The sequence below is a fragment of the Melospiza melodia genome, chromosome 1, assembly GCF_035770615.1.
Source record: "Melospiza melodia melodia isolate bMelMel2 chromosome 1, bMelMel2.pri, whole genome shotgun sequence".
NCBI lineage: Eukaryota > Metazoa > Chordata > Aves > Passeriformes > Passerellidae > Melospiza > Melospiza melodia.
Genome location: NC_086194.1, coordinates 130,288,440 through 130,309,218, shown reverse-complemented (window position 1 = coordinate 130,309,218; position 20,779 = coordinate 130,288,440). Strand labels below are relative to the sequence as shown.

Genomic DNA, 20,779 nt, shown 5'->3' with positions numbered 1-20,779 from the left:
TGTGGTAGTGTGATGCTTCTCTTTTAAAATACGAAAATGTGGTGGGGATTTTTTTCTTTATTTAAAAACTAAAGGACCTCTTGAGTATTTGTATCAAGCGAGATAGGCAGACTGAAATAGAAATATGAAGAGCAGAAAGTTGAAAAAGGAGCCCCAGAGCCACTACTCAGTAATCTGGATTACATCTCTGTGATATTGTATGCGTGCACTGAGGTGTTTTGCTTCTTGTTTGTTTTCTGGAAGGTAAGGTGCTTAAGTTGCAAAAGTGAATACTGGATAGAGTTGAAATTTACTTAATTGCATTTTTAATTACCAAAAAGTCCAGAAAAAAATTAACACCAATAAGAATAAAATGCTTGTTGTGATGTTCTCCTAATTCATCATGCAGTAAGTGTGGTTTGTTTTATTTTTTAAAAAAAACCCTACCTCTGTCTTACAGGAGAAACTATAGAAGGTCTTCGGGAGAGCGATTATCTTCTGATTCATTCGTGCCGGCAGTGGACAACCATCACAGCTCACAGTCTGGAGGAGGGTCACTACGTCATAGGGCCAAAGATAGAAATCCCTGTGCATTATGCAGGTAAAGCTAATGTTCACTGAAATACAAATTCAAAAATAATTCATTGCCTACCACTCATACTGATGGTTATATTTGAGAGGGTGAAGCTATGCCTCTCATGCTGTCGTCTGTGAGTTAACTTTTTGGTAATGTTACAGAGCAAGAGATACTGACTTGCTTGCAGGGCTGCTAAATAGATGTATTTCATTGAGCAGCACATTGACAGAACATGTAGCTGTGTAGAGGAATTGATTTCAATTTGAGCATAATGAGTTGCCAGCATTTCTCATGTGTGAATGTGGAGACACAAGTGTGAAAGTTTGATATTGCCTTGAAATGTTTGGTCAAAGATGGAATGGATTTTACATTCAGGCTGGGGGGGATTTTCTGATGTTTTCATGTTAAACACCAGGGACTCTTCATAATAATACTGCAGTTTTAAATTAATGCTCCTCAGTAGTGCCTTGTCTTTCTCTGCCTTCTTGGATGATAGAGTAATACTGTTGTTCCAAGTAGCTATGATCCAACTAATCCATATTTATTTTATTATTTGAAATTATTTTTACTTTGCTAGGAAATTATTTTTAATACTTTTTCCTGCTGTTTAGTGTTCTTATCACAAGCTGAACAGAGCAATACAATGAGTGGGAACTGTTTAAATTACAGCAGTAGGTAGAAACTTTTCAAAGCTGGAAAGTGTGAACTGAAAGAGCCATGGCTACAAAGTAAAGATGTGAGTTTTAGTTTTAATTAGTGTTCTGTATAAACAGTTATCAATGGAATAATGTTCTTGGCTCTGCTGCAGTCTCCTTTAAAACACTGCACTGAGGGTGTGCTGAGTTGGACAAGACCTGGCTGAGCTGGTTTGTGTCAGTCACACCAGTGCTGCAGCTGCAGCAATGCACCCTATTCCAGTGATGGAAATTACACCACTTGCCTTCTTAGGTACTGTTTCTCCTTGGAGTTCACTGCTGGAATGTTAATTTTTCTATGATATGTTTAAAAACTTTGGTCTGATGCCATATGGTGTCATAATGTATGTGACTTTAAAACTCTCTGAAGTTAACTTTCTTAGGATAAACATTTTCTGGTGCTTATGCTTAGTAATGTTGATTCTTTTGTTTTACACCTCCTGGCTGCATAAGCTCCAGTGGTGTGGACAGATAAACACTTCACTTCCTTTGAACTGAATGCCATGTTTTTAAATCCTTACACTGATTCCTGGAAGGAGAATGAAAAATAAAATGGTTAATGGCATAAGAGATCTTAATGGGTTTACTGAAGGCTTGGTTTGGTTCTTCATTTTTAAAGTTAACAAAGATATGCTAAGCAGGGTTTCCTGACTCTTCATGTTTCCATTCATTCATATCTTAAATTTACACAGACACCAGAAAAATAAAAATCCATTCCCTGAGATACTGCAAAAGTGTCAAAGTGCTTTTCTTCCTGGCTTGTGTTAATGCAGGAAAAGGGGGTGTGTTTAGTTAGCAAAATATGTTTTTCTGTCAAAGTTCCTTGCCACAAAACCCTCATTAATGACATGAAAATACCTGAAAGTTCAGAAGCTTCCACTAGTGAGAACACTTACTGAGCACGAGATGAGCTCCAATGTTGCCAAAGGAACATCACAAAAATGGTCTGGGCTAATTTGCAGAACCAGAGTGTGTCTGATGGGCTTGCCTCCGTGAAAGGGGAGATGAATCTACACATGTGAAGGGTTAGCTAGTGAAGCCCTGCAGTGGCACTTGGATGCTGACATCTAAATGCAGTTAGAGGTGCCTTCCATAGCCTAAAGATGAGCTTGTGCTGCTGTGGAGACCATCCAGAGGTGTGTGAGCCAGCACTGAGTGTGCTGTCAGCGCTGCCCTGTGCAGTGTCTCAGTTCACTGCTCCTGGGATCCAGAATTCCCTGCTGGAGAGGCCAGCTTTAATGGAGCTGCCTGAGCCAGCCTGCTGGCCTGGGTGCTGGCCTGGATTATGGGACATGGTTAAACTTTAAACTTCTGTCAGCTGAAATGTACTACCTACCAGAATGACCCCTAGAGATGGAATATGAGAGTTCATTGAAATGACTTTCAAGGTTTGTTTTGGCTTTAATAGAGTACCATTTTTTGTTCTTTAACCCTGGAAGAATTTCAATGTCACAAATTGCAACATGATTTTCATTGTAACAGTTGAGCAGGAAGAGACACTGAGATTGATTTTATTTTCCTGAGATTACAGTATAAGTACCACAAAGTCATCAGTCATGTATTTATAACTATGAGCATAAAGTAAATCTTATTTTGCTACTTGCTAAATCAGGTTTTGATACACTTATTAAACAATACAATAAAGCAAATACAAAACAAATACAATAAAGCTAAAGAGGGGGAGTGCTGTATTTTACATTTAAGTGAAGTTTTATTACCAGAACCTGAGTTGTGCAGTCTTGCTGGTGGTGCTTTCCCTACTATGAAAGTGCTGCCCTGGTTGTTTCTTTTGGTGGTGGCAGACATGGTTAACTTTTGCTGTTAAAGATCATATATGACAGCTGTTAGTATAACCATTCTCTCTGGAATATTCTCTCCAGTCTGCTTCTCTTTAGAGTAAAAATTAAAGTTAATGTAGCATCAAGTTAAATTTTTATGTAATTAAAACCAATAACTAATGTGTTTCTGGCACTTAAAACAACAGAAGTCTTCACATGCATATGGAATGGAGAGCATATTAAAATTAATGTCCTGATAGTGCTCTGTCTTGGCCTGAAAGAATGGGTTTCACAAGAATCCAAGGTACACCATCACAGCAGATGGACATTCCTTTGGTGTTGTTTCCTTTCTTCAGGTTCACAATTCACACTTGATACTTCAAGAAAGGTCTTATCAGCTCTCTGTCTGAACTAGTTATGTTTTGTTCCTGGTACTCTGATATCCTTAATTTCTACTCTAAAAGCAAGTGTGTGTTACCAATACCCTCTAGCTGACATAAAATATTACTGTTAGATTTTGCTTAGGCAGCACAGTAACCTTCACCTTGATAGATGTCTCCCCTGGCAGCCTCTGGAAAATACTGGTTTGTGATCTCAATTTGGAAGATACAGGGCCTGTTGGTATTACACTTTGCTGTGCTGAATTACACTTTGCTGTGCTGCTGCTTGCCAAGAAAGATACTTTTCAGTCTTCTGCAAAAGTTCTGCATAGGAAGATGTGTGCCAGGGACATGCTGGTGACCACAACTCAGACGTACTCTGTGATAACTGAAAGGCACTGAAGACACTCTCAGGGTTTTAATACTGTGGCCCTCAGGTGTTGTCTAATTCCTCTTGCATTACTTTCCAGGATTCTACAGCTCAAAACTACCTTTCTGAGGGTTCTGAGGTTTGTGTGTTTGTGTTTCTGAGGATTCATCAGCTCAAGCCACAGAGGTGTTCTCCTCTGACTGTAAATGGCTTGGGTTCAGTCTGTTGTAAATGCCTCTGCTACATGGCCATAGTTGTTTATGTGTGCACATTATTGATGTGAAAGTGGATGATCAGGTTGGATGTGGTTGCTAAAAACCTGCTGCACAGGAAAAGTGGCACAGAAGGCTGTGGAGTGTGTGCATACCCCCACCTACACAGGGCAGTCTTCCCTTTCAAATGCCATGCTAGTGTTGGTGAGTGCATGCAATGAAAGAAAAAAGAATTGGCAGCATCCAGGTCATTTTGCCCCAAATACTTACTCCCATGTTTAATCAAATCATAACAGGACTTTTAATGTTGGGGTTTTTCAGGACCTTATCTCTCTTGTTGCAACTGATGGCTCATTTTTTCAACTGTCTGGTTTTTTCCATCCTGAGAGGAAAGCTGTTCCTTTGAGATGATGTATAAAAAAAAAAGGCAAACACATAAATGTAAAAATCCTTTTCTTTTTCTGTAGTCTTCTACTCAGTTTTGCCCAGAGTTTGGAGGGAATGCCTCTCTGCCGCCATGTGTGTGCACACAGGAGGCAACTAATAACAAAAATATTTCTATAAAGATATTAGAAAGTAACACCCTGCTCCAGGGTGTGCCACACTGTAACACATCCAGGATGTTGAAAATACTCCTGTGAACTCACACCTCCCTGCCACAGACTGAAGGTGTGCAATTGCTAATACAGAGTAATCACTCTGGTTGCTTACCTAAGTGAGCTGATAGCTTTCTTAATGTCTTTTAAATGAGGAAATATAAAACCTTGTCATGTGCACCTTCCACAGGTGGGGTGTTGGGTGGGAATGAGTCAGAAGGCCCTTCTCTGGTGTTGGAAGTGGTGTGCAACAAACACCCCACTGAAACCTGTTTCTACTGGTTTGATTAGTTACTCACGGAGCTGTGCCTGCTCCTCCCTGTGTCCTGCTGACACGGAGCAGGACGCTCTCTGCAGGACTCCTCAGGAGTGAGCTTGCCTTGGCAGCAGGAGAGCAGGACAGCTCCCTGAGATTTGGCAACCTGCACCTGCAGAAGTCCTCTCTGGTCCAAAGGCATGGCTGCCTCCAAGGCACAGTTTGGCCATTCCTAGAGGTTTATTGCTATCTGCTCTCCCTTGGACACTGGGGGAGGAGAGCATGGTGTGAGTTTGGTATCTCCCAGTTGTCTTGAGATGATGACAGTGACAGCAGCTGCTGTTCCTCATTAGCCACCCTGAACCTGCTGCATGGTGGTTTGGGAGGTCTGGAAGAGCTCAGAGTTTTCCTTCAGTGATGCTGTGCACTTTGAGATGTTTATAATATGTTGTGAGATGTTTATATTATGTTGAGTCTTCTGTAGGTTTGCTGTGGAGCTCTCTGCCTGGCCCTGGGGAGAAGAGCGAGCATTAGACTGGCACGCATCCTTTGCTTGTCAGCATTATGGTATCTGCTGCCAGCTTGTGCTACTTTGGGGACAGAGCCTGCTCAAGTTCAGCTCAGCCTCTCCACTCCCTCAGATGCAATTTCATGCTGTCTGCTGCTTGAGGAAGGTGGTGCTGGACAAAGAGCTCTTTGTCTGGTGCTGTGCCTCCCTTGGAAGAGCGGGTGTGCCAGGGAAAGCGATGCCTGTTCTTCTCAGTGAGCTGAGCAGCACAGCTCTGATGGGGTAATTTTAAGTTCAAAGAGGTGGGTGAGATCTAAGGCAGGGAGGGACGCTGCCTTAGAGAAAGAACTGAGTAAAGAACTTAGGTGAGTCCTTTCCAGCCAACAGGCACACCACTCCCTGATATGAAATGTTTTGCACTTTAATTTGTGTTTTGCTTTGAACTTGGCCTGGCACTGAGCTATCACATAGTTCTCCTGAGGCTTCAGTGCTCTGCAGCTGAATATCACTTTCTAGAGAGCAGGGCCCAAATGCAATGCTCCTGAGAGAGGCAGGCTGCCATGTGTACGTGGGCTGGTAAATGATTAATGAATGGATATCTTCTTCCTCAGAAGAAAACCAAGAAAACAACCTTCCCACACATTTAATCCCCCCAGTACTCAAGTTTTGTTTGGTTTTTTTCTTTTTTTTTCTGAAGAGTTGTACATCTGCAAAACAATCTGTTTGAAAAGAGGTTTGAAAACTTTTCACAAGTACTTCTAATAAAGGAAAGCATTGCCACCAGCATATAGCCTTCATGCTTTTAAAAGAGAAATATGACTTCTGTAGTTCTGAATATTTGACTGTGTGAAGTTTCTTGAGAACAGCAACCTTTCCCCATAATCATGTAGAAGAAAGTGTATTTGGTATTCATTTAAAAGTCTGTTTGTAAAGAGAGGGCATTCATTGTATTGAGCAGTTTGTGCCTCCTCAACTCTGAGATCAGTAGTGTCTGTAACACTTGTAATTGCCCATACAGCATCATTACATGCTTTTCTGGAAATGTTTATGCTTTAAAATATATTTATTGACTTGATTTTAGTTTGTTGCTATCTCATTTTCCCCACAAAGACTTATTTTTTTTATTCTAGGAAATCACAGCTTTGTAGTCTGGAAATTTTTCATATTCCTAGCTTCTCAAACCTGTCACCTTGAAAAACTGGATGAACTCTTCTTATATACAAGCGAATATCCATATTTGTCTTCTTTTTTTTTTCCTCTGAGAGTTACCTTCAAGTTGTCAGACTTTCCCATGGTCCTGTCTGTTACTTCACTTTCTGTGCCCATTTAAGTTTTGGCAAACACTTCTCCATTGATCTACAGTGCAATATCAAATTGCAGAATCAAAATGCAGTCAATGAGATTGCTGGCAAAAATTGCTTATTTCTTTTGCATCTCTGGGTGCACTTGTTCTTCCTGTTCTTTCATCTCCCCCTGTTAGCCAGTCTGGTGAAGCAGCAGCTTTTTACCTAATTTTAATGAAATATTCCCCTTTTGTCAGATCACCTGTGTTGGAGAATCTTGTCTACTTTGTGTTTTGTTTTATAACTGCTAAGGAAAGTATACATATGTCTTCCTTTTTTTTTTTTCCCTGTTTCTTTCTTTGTGTATATACAACCTTATGTCTATGTTTCTTTCTTTGTGTATATACAACCTATGTCTGGTATCCCCTACAGAACTTGTAGAATTTGTTGATGTTCAGTTTGGTGGGTGGATATATCAAAATTTTCATCCAGCTTTTTAATGATGCTACATTTAACATTCTTTTAGTTCCAATTTACCTTTTAGGTATTTCAGATGGGCCAGACAGCAAAACTGGAACTGCTGAAAGAGTCTGCAGCCCTCAAAGACTGTTGCTCTTTGATGTAATGAAAAAAATGGCACTAGTTCACAGGGTAGTAATATTCCAAGCAATGGAGGAAAAATCTGTGTCACAGAAGTTCATGGAAAGAAAATACTTATATTTTCTTTCTTTCTTTCTAACCTGGAGTAAGAGTCTGTGGTTTGTAGGCACCGGTTCTACTCTAAAATATGCTTGGTGCCTTAAAGGGACCAAAAGCTTGTGATGATGGGGACATTTTCCAATCCTGTTACAGTGAGGTACTAGGTGGGAAGAGGTGTATGCTTTTAACTACAGCTGTCTTGCCCTCTTGCTCCCATCTACCTTGACTTCAGCACAAGTATAATCTTATCCTTGTTCTAAAAAGAAAAACCCTGAGTTTTGTCTCAGCATTGAACCTTGTGTTTGATTTGTGAGAAGGGAGGTAGGAGGAGAGAGGGAAAACTTGCAACTTTTACAACTGATGACTCCTAATATCACATGTTCCTCTCAGACTTCCACAGTTCTTGGCTGTTACTCAAAGTCTGCAAACTTGAAACTTGCTGAAATTCAGCTGTGACCTTACAAACATTCACTGTAAGGTGCTTGGTGGGTTTTTTGGTTTCATTCTATTTGCTTGTTTCAGATCTCCATGAGCAGCAAAAGAAGCCAATTGGAGTTGCATCAATTAGGAAAAAGTTCTAGAGGCTCGTACAAAAGAAATTAACTGGGGAGGATGACTTTTTGAAAGATTGCAATTGAGGGCAGGGTAGAATAGCAGCCAGGAAACTGGTTCCCAGAAGACTGGGAGATGGCCTGAATCACACAGGATTTGCTTGGTATTGCTTGAATTACTTTGCCTGAGCTCTTGGCTGGTACTTTGTAGTGCTGGGCTCATTTGCATGATGCTGGAAAGACTTAAGTGCTTGGGAGAGGGTCTTAAAAGCTGCCTGACTTAACCACTGGGAAGCTGAGAGAAAAAGGCTGATCCCCAGTGGGAATCTGAGGTGTATTCAGTGCTGCACTCGAGGTTCTGGTCTGATCCCACATTTCTATCGATTTGAAGCTACCCTAAGCACTAGCTACAAGAAAATTGGAAATGTGGCTCCTGAGTTCCCAAGAGACAGCTGTTCTCCTCTTTCATGAGGTCTAACTTCAGAAGGGAGGAGTTGCTTGAACACTACAGCCTACCCAGCTGGTCAGCTCCTGCCAGCAAGGTTGGGGCAGGGAAGCAGTTCCTGTTTCTAGGCACTGAGCAAGGCATGAATAAAGTGAGGAGCTGCTTCACCCCTTGCCTGCCTGACAGGCCTGTAGAAAACCATACAGTTAAAAGTCCTTAAGGATAGTTAAGGAGCTCAAAAAGAGGGTTTCTTACTCTATACTCTGTAATTACAATCTGGAACTTCACACCAGTTTTACTAAAGTAGGAATTTTACAGTTTTAACACCACCCATCTGGCTTTGAAGTTATCCCCTAATGAGGTAAAGGGAGTTGTAAAGGATATGTTTAATCAGTTAAAAAATATTCTTTCTCTTCTGTGCAAACTTGGGGGAAGAATTTTTATTAAATTCTGAGAAATGGGATATTTTGAGTTGATGGTTCATATGGGCAGTGATGCCTTTTGTTAATCTCTTCTGTAAGGCTGCATGAACTTTCATTTTTACAGAGTCCCAGGTGCAGTAGAAAGCCAGCACATGTTACTGCTAGGAATAAAGCAGTCACCAGTGTAGCTATCCCATGACTCTTACCTGAATCACAGTTCATGCTAGTAGTGGAGGAAGACTTGCAAAAAAATAAAGCCCTTAATGCTTGGGGAATTTGGTTATGGACTACTGCACATCTCTTTTCATTTGGTTGATTCTTCTGCTTTTGGTTTCACTTTGTTTCAAGTTCATCCCCACTTTTTCCTTTACTGATGACTTGTTACATGGACTGAATCTGCATGGGAATTTGTGAGGGAAGAAATTGCCATGAGCTTTCTATAATTAGTCTGTGAAATCTCTTTCAGACAGACTGTCCCTTTTCCTTCTGGGGGCCGGAGGGGGAACTGTTACAACTGAGCTGACATGGCAAACGAGCAAGGCAAAAATTATTGATGTCTTTCCCTTCTGTAAATACAGAACCCAGCTGGCAGGAATGTGGAGCAGGAATTTTGATAGGTCATGTGTGCTTAGGGAGGGAGCTGTAGAGAAATCTCACAGGGTGACGTCGTCTTGTGAATTTTTGGATGCCCAAACAGATGGGTTTTTTTTGTTTGGTTGGTTTGTTGTTTTTTTTTTTTTTCTGCTGGAGCCAGTATTTGCTGCTGAAAACAACTGATAGGAAGTGTTGTAGGAATTCTTCATTCAGCATCCTCCCTGTGGAAACCAGCACACTTCACGTCTGGGAACAAGAGCTGGTCACGTCAATGCTGCCAATTAAAGCAGCTGACATCATGGATGTCCTAAGCTTTGACTGAACCACTGTGCCAATAGGAAAATAAAACCATGCTATTTAAGTCATGTATAACTGTTTATATGGAGAATGTAATTTGTGTGATTAATTTAGCCTGTGATCCAAGGCAGTGATTTTGCTGTGTCAGGGGAAGGCACTTCTGTGAGCTTTGAAATTTAAAGAAGTGGAAAAACTGGCGTTTTCCGCTGTTGTGGGCTATTGTGCAGGGATTTTCTGTTCTCACTTGGCAGAGATGAACTTGTTTCAGTGGCAGGGAGGGGAGGGAAGCTATTAACACTAATAGCAAAGGTGACCATTATTACCTGCATAGGAGGAACATGGGTATTTAACTTCTTGCTCTGAAGGACCTGTGCAACAGAGAGAAACTGAAAGCCTGTACTTACTCTTTTGCAGCTTTATGTACAGACATGAAGCTCTGTCTTCCATTCATCATTTATCCCCTTTACTGCAAGTGAGCCCCAGCTCTTCTGTTGAGCCCAAGTGTGCAGTTTGGCTCCATAGCTGGGTGGAGCAGAGGCAAAGAAGGAAATCCATTGTACGCTGTAAAAGGGCTTTCATAAATGTCCTCAAACTAGGAACACCAGGCTGCTGAGCCACCTGTCATGAAGTCTATAGCACTGACAGATGCTACTGTCATCTTGGATGTTTGATAGCCTATGTAGATTTAAGAAAGACCTTTCAAATCAATGTGTCGAGGTTATGTTTTTCAGGGGAGGCACCTTGACATCACGCTCTTTAAATATTTGTCACCAGTTCAACCTTTCCGGTTCATCTCACATGAATTCTATATTGCAGTGGACTGGGAATAGCCAGCCAAGGCTGGCTGGCTGCATTTCAGTGCCTGAAATAACTCAAACCAGCTGCATCTGTTCCTTGTTGCCTTATTTCATGGCACTCACCTGATCCTTCTTTTGCTGTGTCTGGACCAGCTCATCATGTGAAAGGCCCAATTTTTGTTATGGTGGCTGCACGTGCTCAAAAAGGAAGAGGGATGTGTGAGCTGGATGCAAGATCCCACCTGAGGTGCTTCATCAAAATGATGGGAAATGCATTTGTTGTGTTCTGCCAGAATAATTGGTTTGTGTACTTTATTTAGTTTTTTTTAACAATTTATAACTTTTTGAGCATAGGCGAGTGTGCGGTGTGTGTCTGTGTAGAAGAAAGCATTCAGCAGAATGTACTGACTGAGAAAGCCGTCTCTGATAAAATGCTGCCTGGGCCTCTGCATTTCCAGACCCAAAAAGTAAAGCCTGTGTAGGCCAAGTGGGATCACTGTGAAACTTGATGGGAAAAGTGAAATGGGTGAGATGGATGGCAGGATGACTTGAATAATCCAGTTCTTTAGCTACTATGTCTCTGCTGAATTAATTACATGGGCTCAAAGTATGTGGGAGAATTAAGACATTGGCTACACAAATGGCATTGCCAAAAATAGAAGAAAAACAAAGTAGTGCTGCATTATATTCATGGATCTGAGTTGAGAGATTCTTACAAATGTGGCTTAGAAACGCAGAACCAGCTGCTGGGAAGGATGTGTCCCTCTGAGTCAGTGTAGGAGAAAAGCTAAAGCATGTCCTGGGGTGTGGGATGGATGGGAAATACTCCGAGTAGGAATGAAGTTGCTGTATGATACTAAATCAGCCTTAGTTTTCACTAGACACTGTGGGACTTTGGATGGGGGAAATGGACAATACTTGTAACTGTTCATGGTATCGGATTATTTCTGTGCAGTGCTGTTGAGCCATCCAAGAGGAGAGTTGCTATAGAAACATAACACGAGAATTTAGACAAACTTTCTAAATAAAATCAACAGAAAACCTGAATTTGAGTTCAGACTGGTAGTGTCTTAAAACAGAATGTAAATAGAAGAGAGAGGGACATTTATAATAAGATCTAGTATGCATATGTTCCTATCTGAAAAACTGCTTTATTTGAGTGTAAAAAAGGCTGAGATGGACTTCAAATCCTAAGGGTTGGGGTGGATTGCTTGTTTTCCTTTCTTTTCAATCTGATTGCTGCTGACTTGACCACTGTCCCACTTTAGGAATTTGTGGCTGCCTGTGGGTTACCTGTTTGTTATCTGCTGGTGTGTCAGTACACACACTGTGAAAGACACACAAAGGCATCAAAGAATCTGATGGATCTGGTGAATCCAAAGGTCTGCAGGAGCTGTTCCAGGCAGATGGCTGGGACCAGATGTGCTTGTGCTGACTTTTGTCACCCTGCTGGCTCTGGGAGTGTTAGGGCAGTAGTGGGGAGGGAGAGGTGTGAACAGGAGGTGCTGCTGGAGGGGGAAGTAGGGCACAGGAGCAGCAGCAACATGGGTGATGGTGGATGGCAGCAGGAGGAGGAGATGGAGGGACAAGGGCTCCCTACTGGGAGGTCAGGAAACACCAGCCTTGCAAGGATGAGGCAGTGTGCCAGCCCTGCTTTGGGATCAGGGCTCCCCTGTCAAACTGATAACTTGCTCTGAGCACTGAGTAGCTCTCAATGCTTGGCTTAGGAAAATTTCTGGTGCCATTTTAGCAAAAAGTTGCTTTGCTAATCTGCATTTCTGGTCGAAATTTTAATGACTAGAATTAGTCTGTCTAGAAGAAAGAGACATATGGCAAGCAAATGGCCTTTTTTAATGAGCCTCCCACTCAGCAGTTGGCTGCTCATTCAGTTTGTGTGTGGCACAGTCTTTGAGCAGCATCTTCTTGCCAGATTAAAAAAAAAAAAAAGTGAAAATCCTGCAACTTTTTGGTGAGTCTCCTTTCAGGAAAGGGGTTAGGAAACATCATCATGTAAGTATTAGAGAAAGACAAAACTTCACTGTAGCTTCTGCAACAATTTGTTACCAAAGCTGTAAGAAAATATTCCAGAACTTGGTTTAGAAAACTGGAAAGCACAGAGTTCTTTAGCTCTCAGTGTTGGCTGGGTACCATATATACTTTTTTAGAGCATGTGAAATTTTCAATGATGAATAAAACAAAGTAACATAATGTCTGACTTCTGAAAGTCACAGTAGTCCGAAAGACTGTAGTAAATGATTGCAGCTGGTCTATAAAATCCTATTAAAATTAATTTCAGTAAATACTTGTCAGAAAATACTATATTTGATAGCCAGTAATGGGTCTGGAGGATTGATGGGACCATTGTTTCTGAACCATGGGTGCCACCAGTGTGGGAGCATAAAATTTATGATGATCAGTCTCTGCTGTCAGTAATGGCTGTGTGACTGATCTAAGAGAAATCCATTGCCAAGGTGTAGCTGTGTAAGGATTCATGCAAGTAAAAACTTACTTATTTATGCCCAACTTCCTCATTCAGCCTTGTGACTTCAGATGAACTTGTGGCAAGGTCAGGCTGTCCTTCAACACTTAACCTTGCCTGCTGAAGAATATTCTGTGCTGTGGCAGTGACTTTTAATACTGGCTCTGCCATTAGTGTTTGTTCTCATGTTGCAATTAGTTTGTGTGTAGCAAAGGGGGAATACCTTGTGCTCCATCGCCTTGCTGCTAACCCCTTCTGAAGTTCTGCCTCACCTCTTGGGCAGTAGTGTTGCTTTTCGTTCCCAGCCACTCAGTGATTGCTTTGAAAGTGCAAAGTATTTTGCTACCTCCCCATGTACATTTGTGGCTACCCAGCCCTGAGCTGAAGAGTGAGGGATGCTTGTGCAGTCCTGTATCTTGAGCACTGCCACTACACGGTGGGTTTGTTGGATCCTCTGTAGGAAAGAGGCTGGTTAAGTACTTCTACAAGATAAAAAGAGAGAGATGTTTCAGACCTGTTTCAGTAGGACTGCCTGAAAAAAGAATGGGAGGTACTGGAGTTCACTGGGGTGGTAGCAGCAGCAGTGTGCACCTAACCCTTCACCTGCTGCTATTTACTTTGTCTTTAGTTGCCATTACTAAAACCCTTGTGGCTCTTTCAGAAGAGAAGAGGAAGCTATTAGCTGCAATGACTGTGTTCATCCAGCTCTTTTGATAACTATGAACTTGTAATTGCGACTTAAAATAACTTCTCCCCGTCCATCCCTTGGCTGCACAGTTGTTATCTAAGCAGCCTGGAAGCAGAGCTGTGCTGCTGGCCTCAGGCACTGCCAGGTCTGGTGTCTGCAGACTGGTTTAAAATCTGGGGATGAGCTTTTCAGCTGGCTAACACAGTCTGGGTGTTGGAGGTCTTTTTGTAGACTGTTAATCTTCAGTCTTGCTTCAGGCATTCTTCCAACTGTGTGTGTCTAGCAGGGACTCTTGGGAAGCTCTCCCTCCCCAAGCTTTGCCTGGACATGTGCCAGCTGAGTGTGAACGTACAAACCTTTTCTATGTCACATTGCTGGTGACCAATTATAGCAGCACAATATGGAGGGAGGGAGAGTGCAGGCATTTGACCCTCTGTATTTGCCAAGTCACATTGTCATAGCAAGGTGTGAGTAATAGCCTCTCTCTCTTTATATATGTATATATACACACCACAACAGCAGATCTTAGTTTGATTTGATTTCCATACTTTCTCTATATCTGAAGGCAGACTACTCCCAGATACTTCTTTGTCTGTAAGCAGTAAAAATCATTCAGTCTGAGTAGCTTGAACTTCTCAAGGAGAGGAATGTAAATTTCTTTTAAGTAAGGTATGCTCTTATAGGCAGATAACTAAAAAACCAGTGTAGCAAAATTGCCTACCTAATTTTTATGTTGCTAACCTAAACTGTGTTCTTTGCTGTTGGGATGCTCATAGGGGATTTAATTTTTTTTTTAATCTAGGTCTTGCATTGTAAAGTGTAAAGGGTGTGTACACGCCTGTAGCATGGTGAATCAAATAGGATCAATGAGGAGCTGGTAGGTCCTGCTGACTGTACAGTAAGTAGTTGACAGTTTCCTACCTGGGACTAAGCTCATAAGGTATCTAGCTTATTTCCTTTGTCTTAAACTCGTATGAAAAAGGGTAAAGAAAATTCAAGGCAATTCAAAATCAGGTTTTTGCACTTTCTGTCTCTGGTTCTCGAAAAATAGCCAGAAGAATTCTTTCATGTGCAGTTTTCAAGAATACTATAGTATTTTAATATATTTCAGTATTTAATTTAGTTTCAGGTGTCCAATGTCACAAATTTTAAGGGCACAGAATAAAGTTAACTGATGTGCTTGAGGGAGATGGTGAAAGAAGAATATGATGCTGTGAAATTTCTCTATGACGTATTGCCCCAACTTGTATACATCTGAGTGGGTGTGCAAGGAAGCTGGTGTTTCCATTAGAAAGTTTCTGCAAAATAAGTTTGAAGTCCTTGCTTTCCATTTTGGAAAAAGCTCTTAAAGGAGTGAGGAAGGAAGGTGAAGTCCTAGAATTAGAAACTTAGTGTTTAAGGGCTATGAAAATTAAATTTCTCTTCGCCAAGTTTTGAAAACAAAGACAGTATATGAATGCTTCTGAGGGGATTGCTCTGCCCAAATCACACAGAATTATCTGCTGCCTTGCTCATTAGAAGGCTATTTTTTCAGGGTAAGAACATTTTCAGCTTTAAATGCCTGTTGTGCTCATAAGCTGCTCTGATGGATAGGAGTTGTACTGCATGTAAACAGAGACCCTCCCTTTGAAGGGGCTGTGTCATAGGAGCCATATGTGGGATTTATGTGCATATTTCTAGTGTTTGCATTGTGTGTGGTGAGGATGGGTATTGATTGTTTTTCCTACTTGCTGGTCCAGCCACAGTGATGCTTAGATGCATTTATTAAATGAAGTGGAGGAGAAAATAAGCATTACTGCCAGGGTGCTCCCCTTGAGTAAGCCCTGCTCTTCCAAATCTGAATCAAACATTTCAGCTGTTGCCTTTTGAAAGGCAGCACTTGAGTAATACTTGATCTTGTTCATAATATAGTTGGATCAGTTTAAAAAATACTCTCTTTGTAAAGGCTCAGTTGTTTATGAAGCTCAAAACCTTGTTTGGATAGCTATTTGGAAAACTAAAATGGGGGACCTGGTTGGTAAGCATTTGCCCAAGGCTTCATTATCATTAACTTCAAAAGAAATCAACAATAGAAACAATTTGGGCTGGTTTTGGCAGATGGGACTTTTTGTTTCTTGCTTTCCTCAGTTGGAGGGATGATCTTGGGAACAGAGACTGAATACTTTGACTAGCAATGTTATAAATATTAGTCTCCCTTGCAGGAATTCTCTGTACTAAACAAATAAACAAAACTGGTTTTAAAGTTTGTTCTTACATGTGAGGAACCATTAAAATGAATACACACACCCTCTTACCTATGTCCTCAAACAGTTTCTCTGAAATAGATTTAAAAATAGCTTTGTGTGCTTTTTACATTTAGGCTCCATGTTGTTGCATGCTACAGCCTGTTGTATCATGGCTACTTAGGCCAGATGAGTTTCGCTAGTAAATTATGCTTAAATTAATAAATGCTGTAACTCTGAACTTTATCTTGAGTGATTGATTTTGTTGTTCTAGGACTTAGTAACCCTTGTCGGGTAGTTCCTCAGCAAGTATTGTCTTTATTTGAAATGCTCAGCAAGTTGTTTCCCTTGGTAATTCCTCACTGGAGGAAAAATTCTTCTTTCTCTGCTGTAAGAAGGAAGTGGCTATGGCACATGGGTGATGTCAGGACTTCTGGGGAATGTTTGGAGTGAAAAAGCAAACAGCATCAGGGAAGGATTGGGTGAAACTCTTCACTGGCCTTTCAGGGAAACTTTTGTGGATGTATGTAACATTTCCTTAGCTGAGCCATTGATTTATTTTTTTATCTTTCTCTTTTTCCAAGACAGTGATAAAAGTCCCAGTAAATTCAATGGGAGCAGAGCTGGATTACTAATAAGGGCTCTTGAGAAGACCCTGTTTCTGAGTATTTGGAAATACCTGTATTCTCTCTCTGGTGTTCTGCTCATACTGCTGTGGTTCAAAAAGTGAGAAATATAAGGGAAGCAATGTGGGTGGTTTTGTTATATGAACACAGTGCTGGATCTATGGATTCACCTCAGTGACAGGAGGTGAAGGCTACAGATGGCAAGGCTTCCAAATTTTACTCAGGGACAACTAAGTTTCAAAAGCCTTTTTGCCTTAAATATTTAAGCTTAATCCAGTGGCTATAAAAGAACATCCATCTATATACAGAAATAAATGATAGCAGTATCAGTTTAATGCCCAGGGATGAATGGAGATAATGCAGATAGGAGGGTGCATATATTTGTTTAACTGATTTCATATGAAATCATATGAACTCATACATATGAATTCATATGTAACAACAGCAACAACAAAAATGTGATTCCATATTACATATGATTCCGTATTCCATATTTAGTTTGGTTGTAATAGCAGCAACAAAAAAATGTGTCCTTACAAACTCAGAGCATGTAAGTACAATTTACTAATTTTAAATGCACAGAACTAGTCACTCCCAACCTCCCGCAGCAATGAATTTATGTGTGTTGCATTTTGGGAGCACCTTTTAGGTTCCTTACTCTTGGCTGCTGTATCTCAGAAACACTAAGGAGTGAACATTATAAATGTGGTTTCCACTGAAAAGAGCAGGTGCAAGATCATATACAAAGGATTTGTATTATTTAATGAGAGCACCTCTTGAAGAGTTGAACTGCAGACTCTTTGAACCATATCCAATCAAACATTTGGAAACAGATGCCTTCAACTGCTGTTTCTTCTCTCTTTCCTTCCAGTGGATAAAATTGCAAACATTAAAACTAGCTGGCAGAGGTTAATCACTTTTTAGTTTGAAAAAGAACAAGAACAAAAAAAAACCCTATATATCCAAACTCTAGTAGTCAAATCTCCTTGGTTTTGTGTACATTTGTAGGATTTTTCATTGTAAATGGAATGTGTACCATGCAGAAGTCAGTAACTCAGTAAATGTAAAACCCCACAGTGCTGTTTTCATGAGTATCTTTTAGTCCAGTGGTGGAAAAAAGTTTTCTTTCTTCCTTTTCTGCATGGGAGTTATCACTTATGATTTGTGGAGACCTATTAACTTCACTGTCTGACTATTCCAGAAGGTCTGACTAATAGAGATGACAAAATTTTGTCTGTGAATAGTTACAGAAGAAAGAGTTCAGGCTAACGTGGAAATCAAACTTTGGGTGTTGACACCAGTATTCTTCTAAACAGTGTAAACAACCAGACAGATTATTCTTAGCAATGATTTACAAACCCACCAGAGATTTGATTGCATCCAGATTATAGTGCAACATTTCCCTCTGAGCTGCAAAGTCAGTAGAGGCTGTTAGATTGCCACTATTTTATTTTTTTCCTGTTATTTTGTGCCCATGTGTGGTATCACCTCAATGTTTTTGGCGGCTTAACAGTCTCACAGTAACTAAAGCAAAATCAAAGTAAATGTGTGAAGAATAGCTAAGAGATTGCTGAACTCATGTAAAGATTTGGTAAATTCCCCTGAATAAAAGAAAAAGATTCCCCAAATCAAAAAAATTTCTTCTGTGCCTGGCAATTTCTTTTACTGATTTAACTGTTAATTTATTTAATTATTTACTTTTTTTTTTTTGTCTGCAAATGTACTGGCTGCAGGCATTGGCGACTAACCCGAGTTATATTTGTGGAGTTGATGTTTGTATTGTATTGATTGTGCTGCTCCTAAATATAGCAAAGTCACTTTTAGACTGTTCTCTCCCTCTTGTTTTGCAGTCATTCAGTGATACATGTTCATCTGTTAAGCACCACTGTCCTGCAAGTTCAATACCTTAGCATTTAAGTTTTGAGTAAAATCTTTGTGATCTTGTAATCTCTGAAAAGCAGTAGTGGAAAAAATAACTTTATTCTGTACTTGCCTATGAAAAATTTGTAATTATATTTATAGCTGTTAACCATGAGAGTAGATTTTGGGCCATTTAAAGAATCCCTAAACATTCCCCTATTTCATTGTGCAGATAACAAGACCAACACATTGTCTAATTGACTTATTCTGTGCAAAACAAAATCCATTATTAATTTCCTACAAAATTACTAGTATATTGTCTTAAAGGGTGCTTTGTGTTAGAATAAATCCTTCTCAGGTCCAGAATAGTGGCAGTAGGTTTTCTATGATTTTTAGGTTCTGTAAACCTTCCAGTAAGAGGCTACTTATTGTTGTAGTCTTGTAAGGACAAGGCAGTGGGGCTACTCCTGTGGTTCTTTTTGAGATGAACTGCATTCTTGGCTATCAATGTGCCATTCAAAGTCTTCTTCTGGAGGCATCTCAACATTTAGATCCAGCCAGGAGAAAAGGAGAACTTCCCAGGTGAAACAAGAAGGCAGTTGAGGCTGAAGTTCCACAGGCTGGACACAGCAAGAAAGTGCTGTAACCCATGTCTAGATAAACTGCTCCTTTTAGATGAGAGACTCTGTATTTTTATTTACCAGATGCTACAGGCTGAGGTGATGGAAAATGAAGGGGAATTCCTGGCTCTGGGCTGAAGTATTTGTGTGGGCTTGTGTAATAGAGACCCAGAATTAAGAATAGTAACTGAACTAGCCTGATCCTGACCAGAGACCAGCTTTAAAAGTACTTGGTCTCTGGCTAGAAAGGAATATTTGTGAGAACAGTTGCAATCTGGCACTGAGTTGCAGTGTATTCATGAACACAGATGCAAAACTAGAAGAGCATCATGTAATTCCAGTGGAAAATGTCTGCCCAAGCACTGACATTTCAGAAGCAGCAGCAGCTTTTGGTTACCTAGTGCTGGATTCTGAATCCATTCTCATACCCCAGCTGTGCCTCATCTCTGGAGCTGTCCTGCATCAGCAGAGGTGCCCCACTGCTGGTGTGTGGCCTGTGGTGGCCAAGTGGACACTGCAGCAAAGTGGAACACCTGCTATATGAGTTCCTTGCATGCTATTTCTGTTTGGTAAACAGAATGTAAAGCACTAGAGGAAGTAGTAAAGACAATAATTTATAATCTCTTAAATTCATGACGTGATCAGGACTCTTGCAAGAACAGATTTTGTAACCATCTTTCCTGTTTTATTAGTATTATCTTGTGTTGCAACACTCTTCCTATTATCAGATCAGTTTGTAGGTATGTTTATTCTTAGGGGCTGGAACTTCTCTTTCATCTACAAACTGAACTGTTAATGTCTGGTGCATTTACGTTACACCCATTTGCTATTTTTGAGTCCTTGAAAGATTGCAGTCTGCAATTTAACATTCTTCACTGACCATGTAGTATTAGAACTGTCTTGAGTCTGATTTATATGACCTTTCAAAGGAACAACCAGCCTAGTTCACTTAGTTAGTGCATGGTGCTAAAAACACCAAGGTTATGGATTTGATTCCTGTATGGGCTGTTCACTTAAGAGCTGGCCTTGATGATCCCTGTGGGTCTCTTTCAACTCAGAATATCCTGTGATTTCTCAGTCTTTATAGTGCATTTCCTCTAAAAATGCTTAATTCCATAGCCTTTTCTAGTCCTTTCTTCATTCTGCTGAAACTAACTGGTAAAAATCCCTCCATATGATCTGTATGTTGACTGCTTACACACAAATGTGGATTTAACAAAGCAGTTAGTTGCTAGCCTGCTGTATGTCTAACATACTGACAAAGGTTTTAAGCAGGACTGAAATCAAGCTGACAAGGGCTTAAATCATACAGCTAAAGGATATGAATATAAATTTGCCATGTATTATAGCCCTGATATCTAAATAGTCCTCTAAGAAACAATTGTTGCTTTGTTGCCAAGATTTTCTTGAGGAGGTTCTTTTGTTTATATTTCTTTAACAGAGGCAGAAAAGGTGCTTGGGCTGAGCTTTTTTCTCCTCATCTTGGAAGGTAATACATCCAGATGTACAAATGTGTGCTTCTGACAACTTGTTTTTAAAAATATAGCATTAAAAAAAACACTCTTTGTGCTGCAGAACATTGTAGGCATCCAGAAAAAATGCTACTGTAACTTCAGAAACTTCTTACGTGAATGAAGCTGCGACTGGTCTTAAGCTGTATTTAGTAGATACTTCAAAATTAAAATAATACTTGCAGAAGCTGGTCAGAACATGGAGCCATGAAACCATTTTTTATTCCATGCCTTGTTCTTGCATGCTGACACATAGCAAGAAATGTGTTTCCAGGTGTTTGCACGTGTGTATATGCACACAGTAGTACCCATGATCAATCACCAGACTACAGCT

General features: G+C 40.4%; 2 protein-coding genes across 4 annotated transcripts in view; both read left to right on the top strand.

Moving 5' to 3' along the window:
• Positions 1 to 574, top strand: part of LOC134424381 (ras-related protein Rab-10-like) — a 61,414-nt gene extending 60,840 nt beyond the window's left edge. Inside the window, exon 6 of the mRNA XM_063168125.1 lies at positions 440 to 574. Coding sequence (XP_063024195.1) covers positions 440 to 451 — 12 coding nt within the window. The 3' untranslated portion in view covers positions 452 to 574. The remainder of the gene's footprint in view (positions 1 to 439) is intronic.
• The window catches only part of GAREM1 (GRB2 associated regulator of MAPK1 subtype 1), a 99,884-nt gene that overhangs the window by 22,177 nt on the left and 56,928 nt on the right, over positions 1 to 20,779 (top strand). For 2 of the 3 annotated variants that reach the window (XM_063168106.1, XM_063168098.1), the window contains exon 1: positions 449 to 580. In XM_063168106.1, the coding sequence (XP_063024176.1) occupies positions 575 to 580 (6 nt within the window). In that variant the 5' untranslated portion in view covers positions 449 to 574. Of the gene's footprint in view, positions 1 to 439; positions 581 to 20,779 lie in introns of those variants that run through there. The other variant, XM_063168088.1, reaches the window with a different exon arrangement.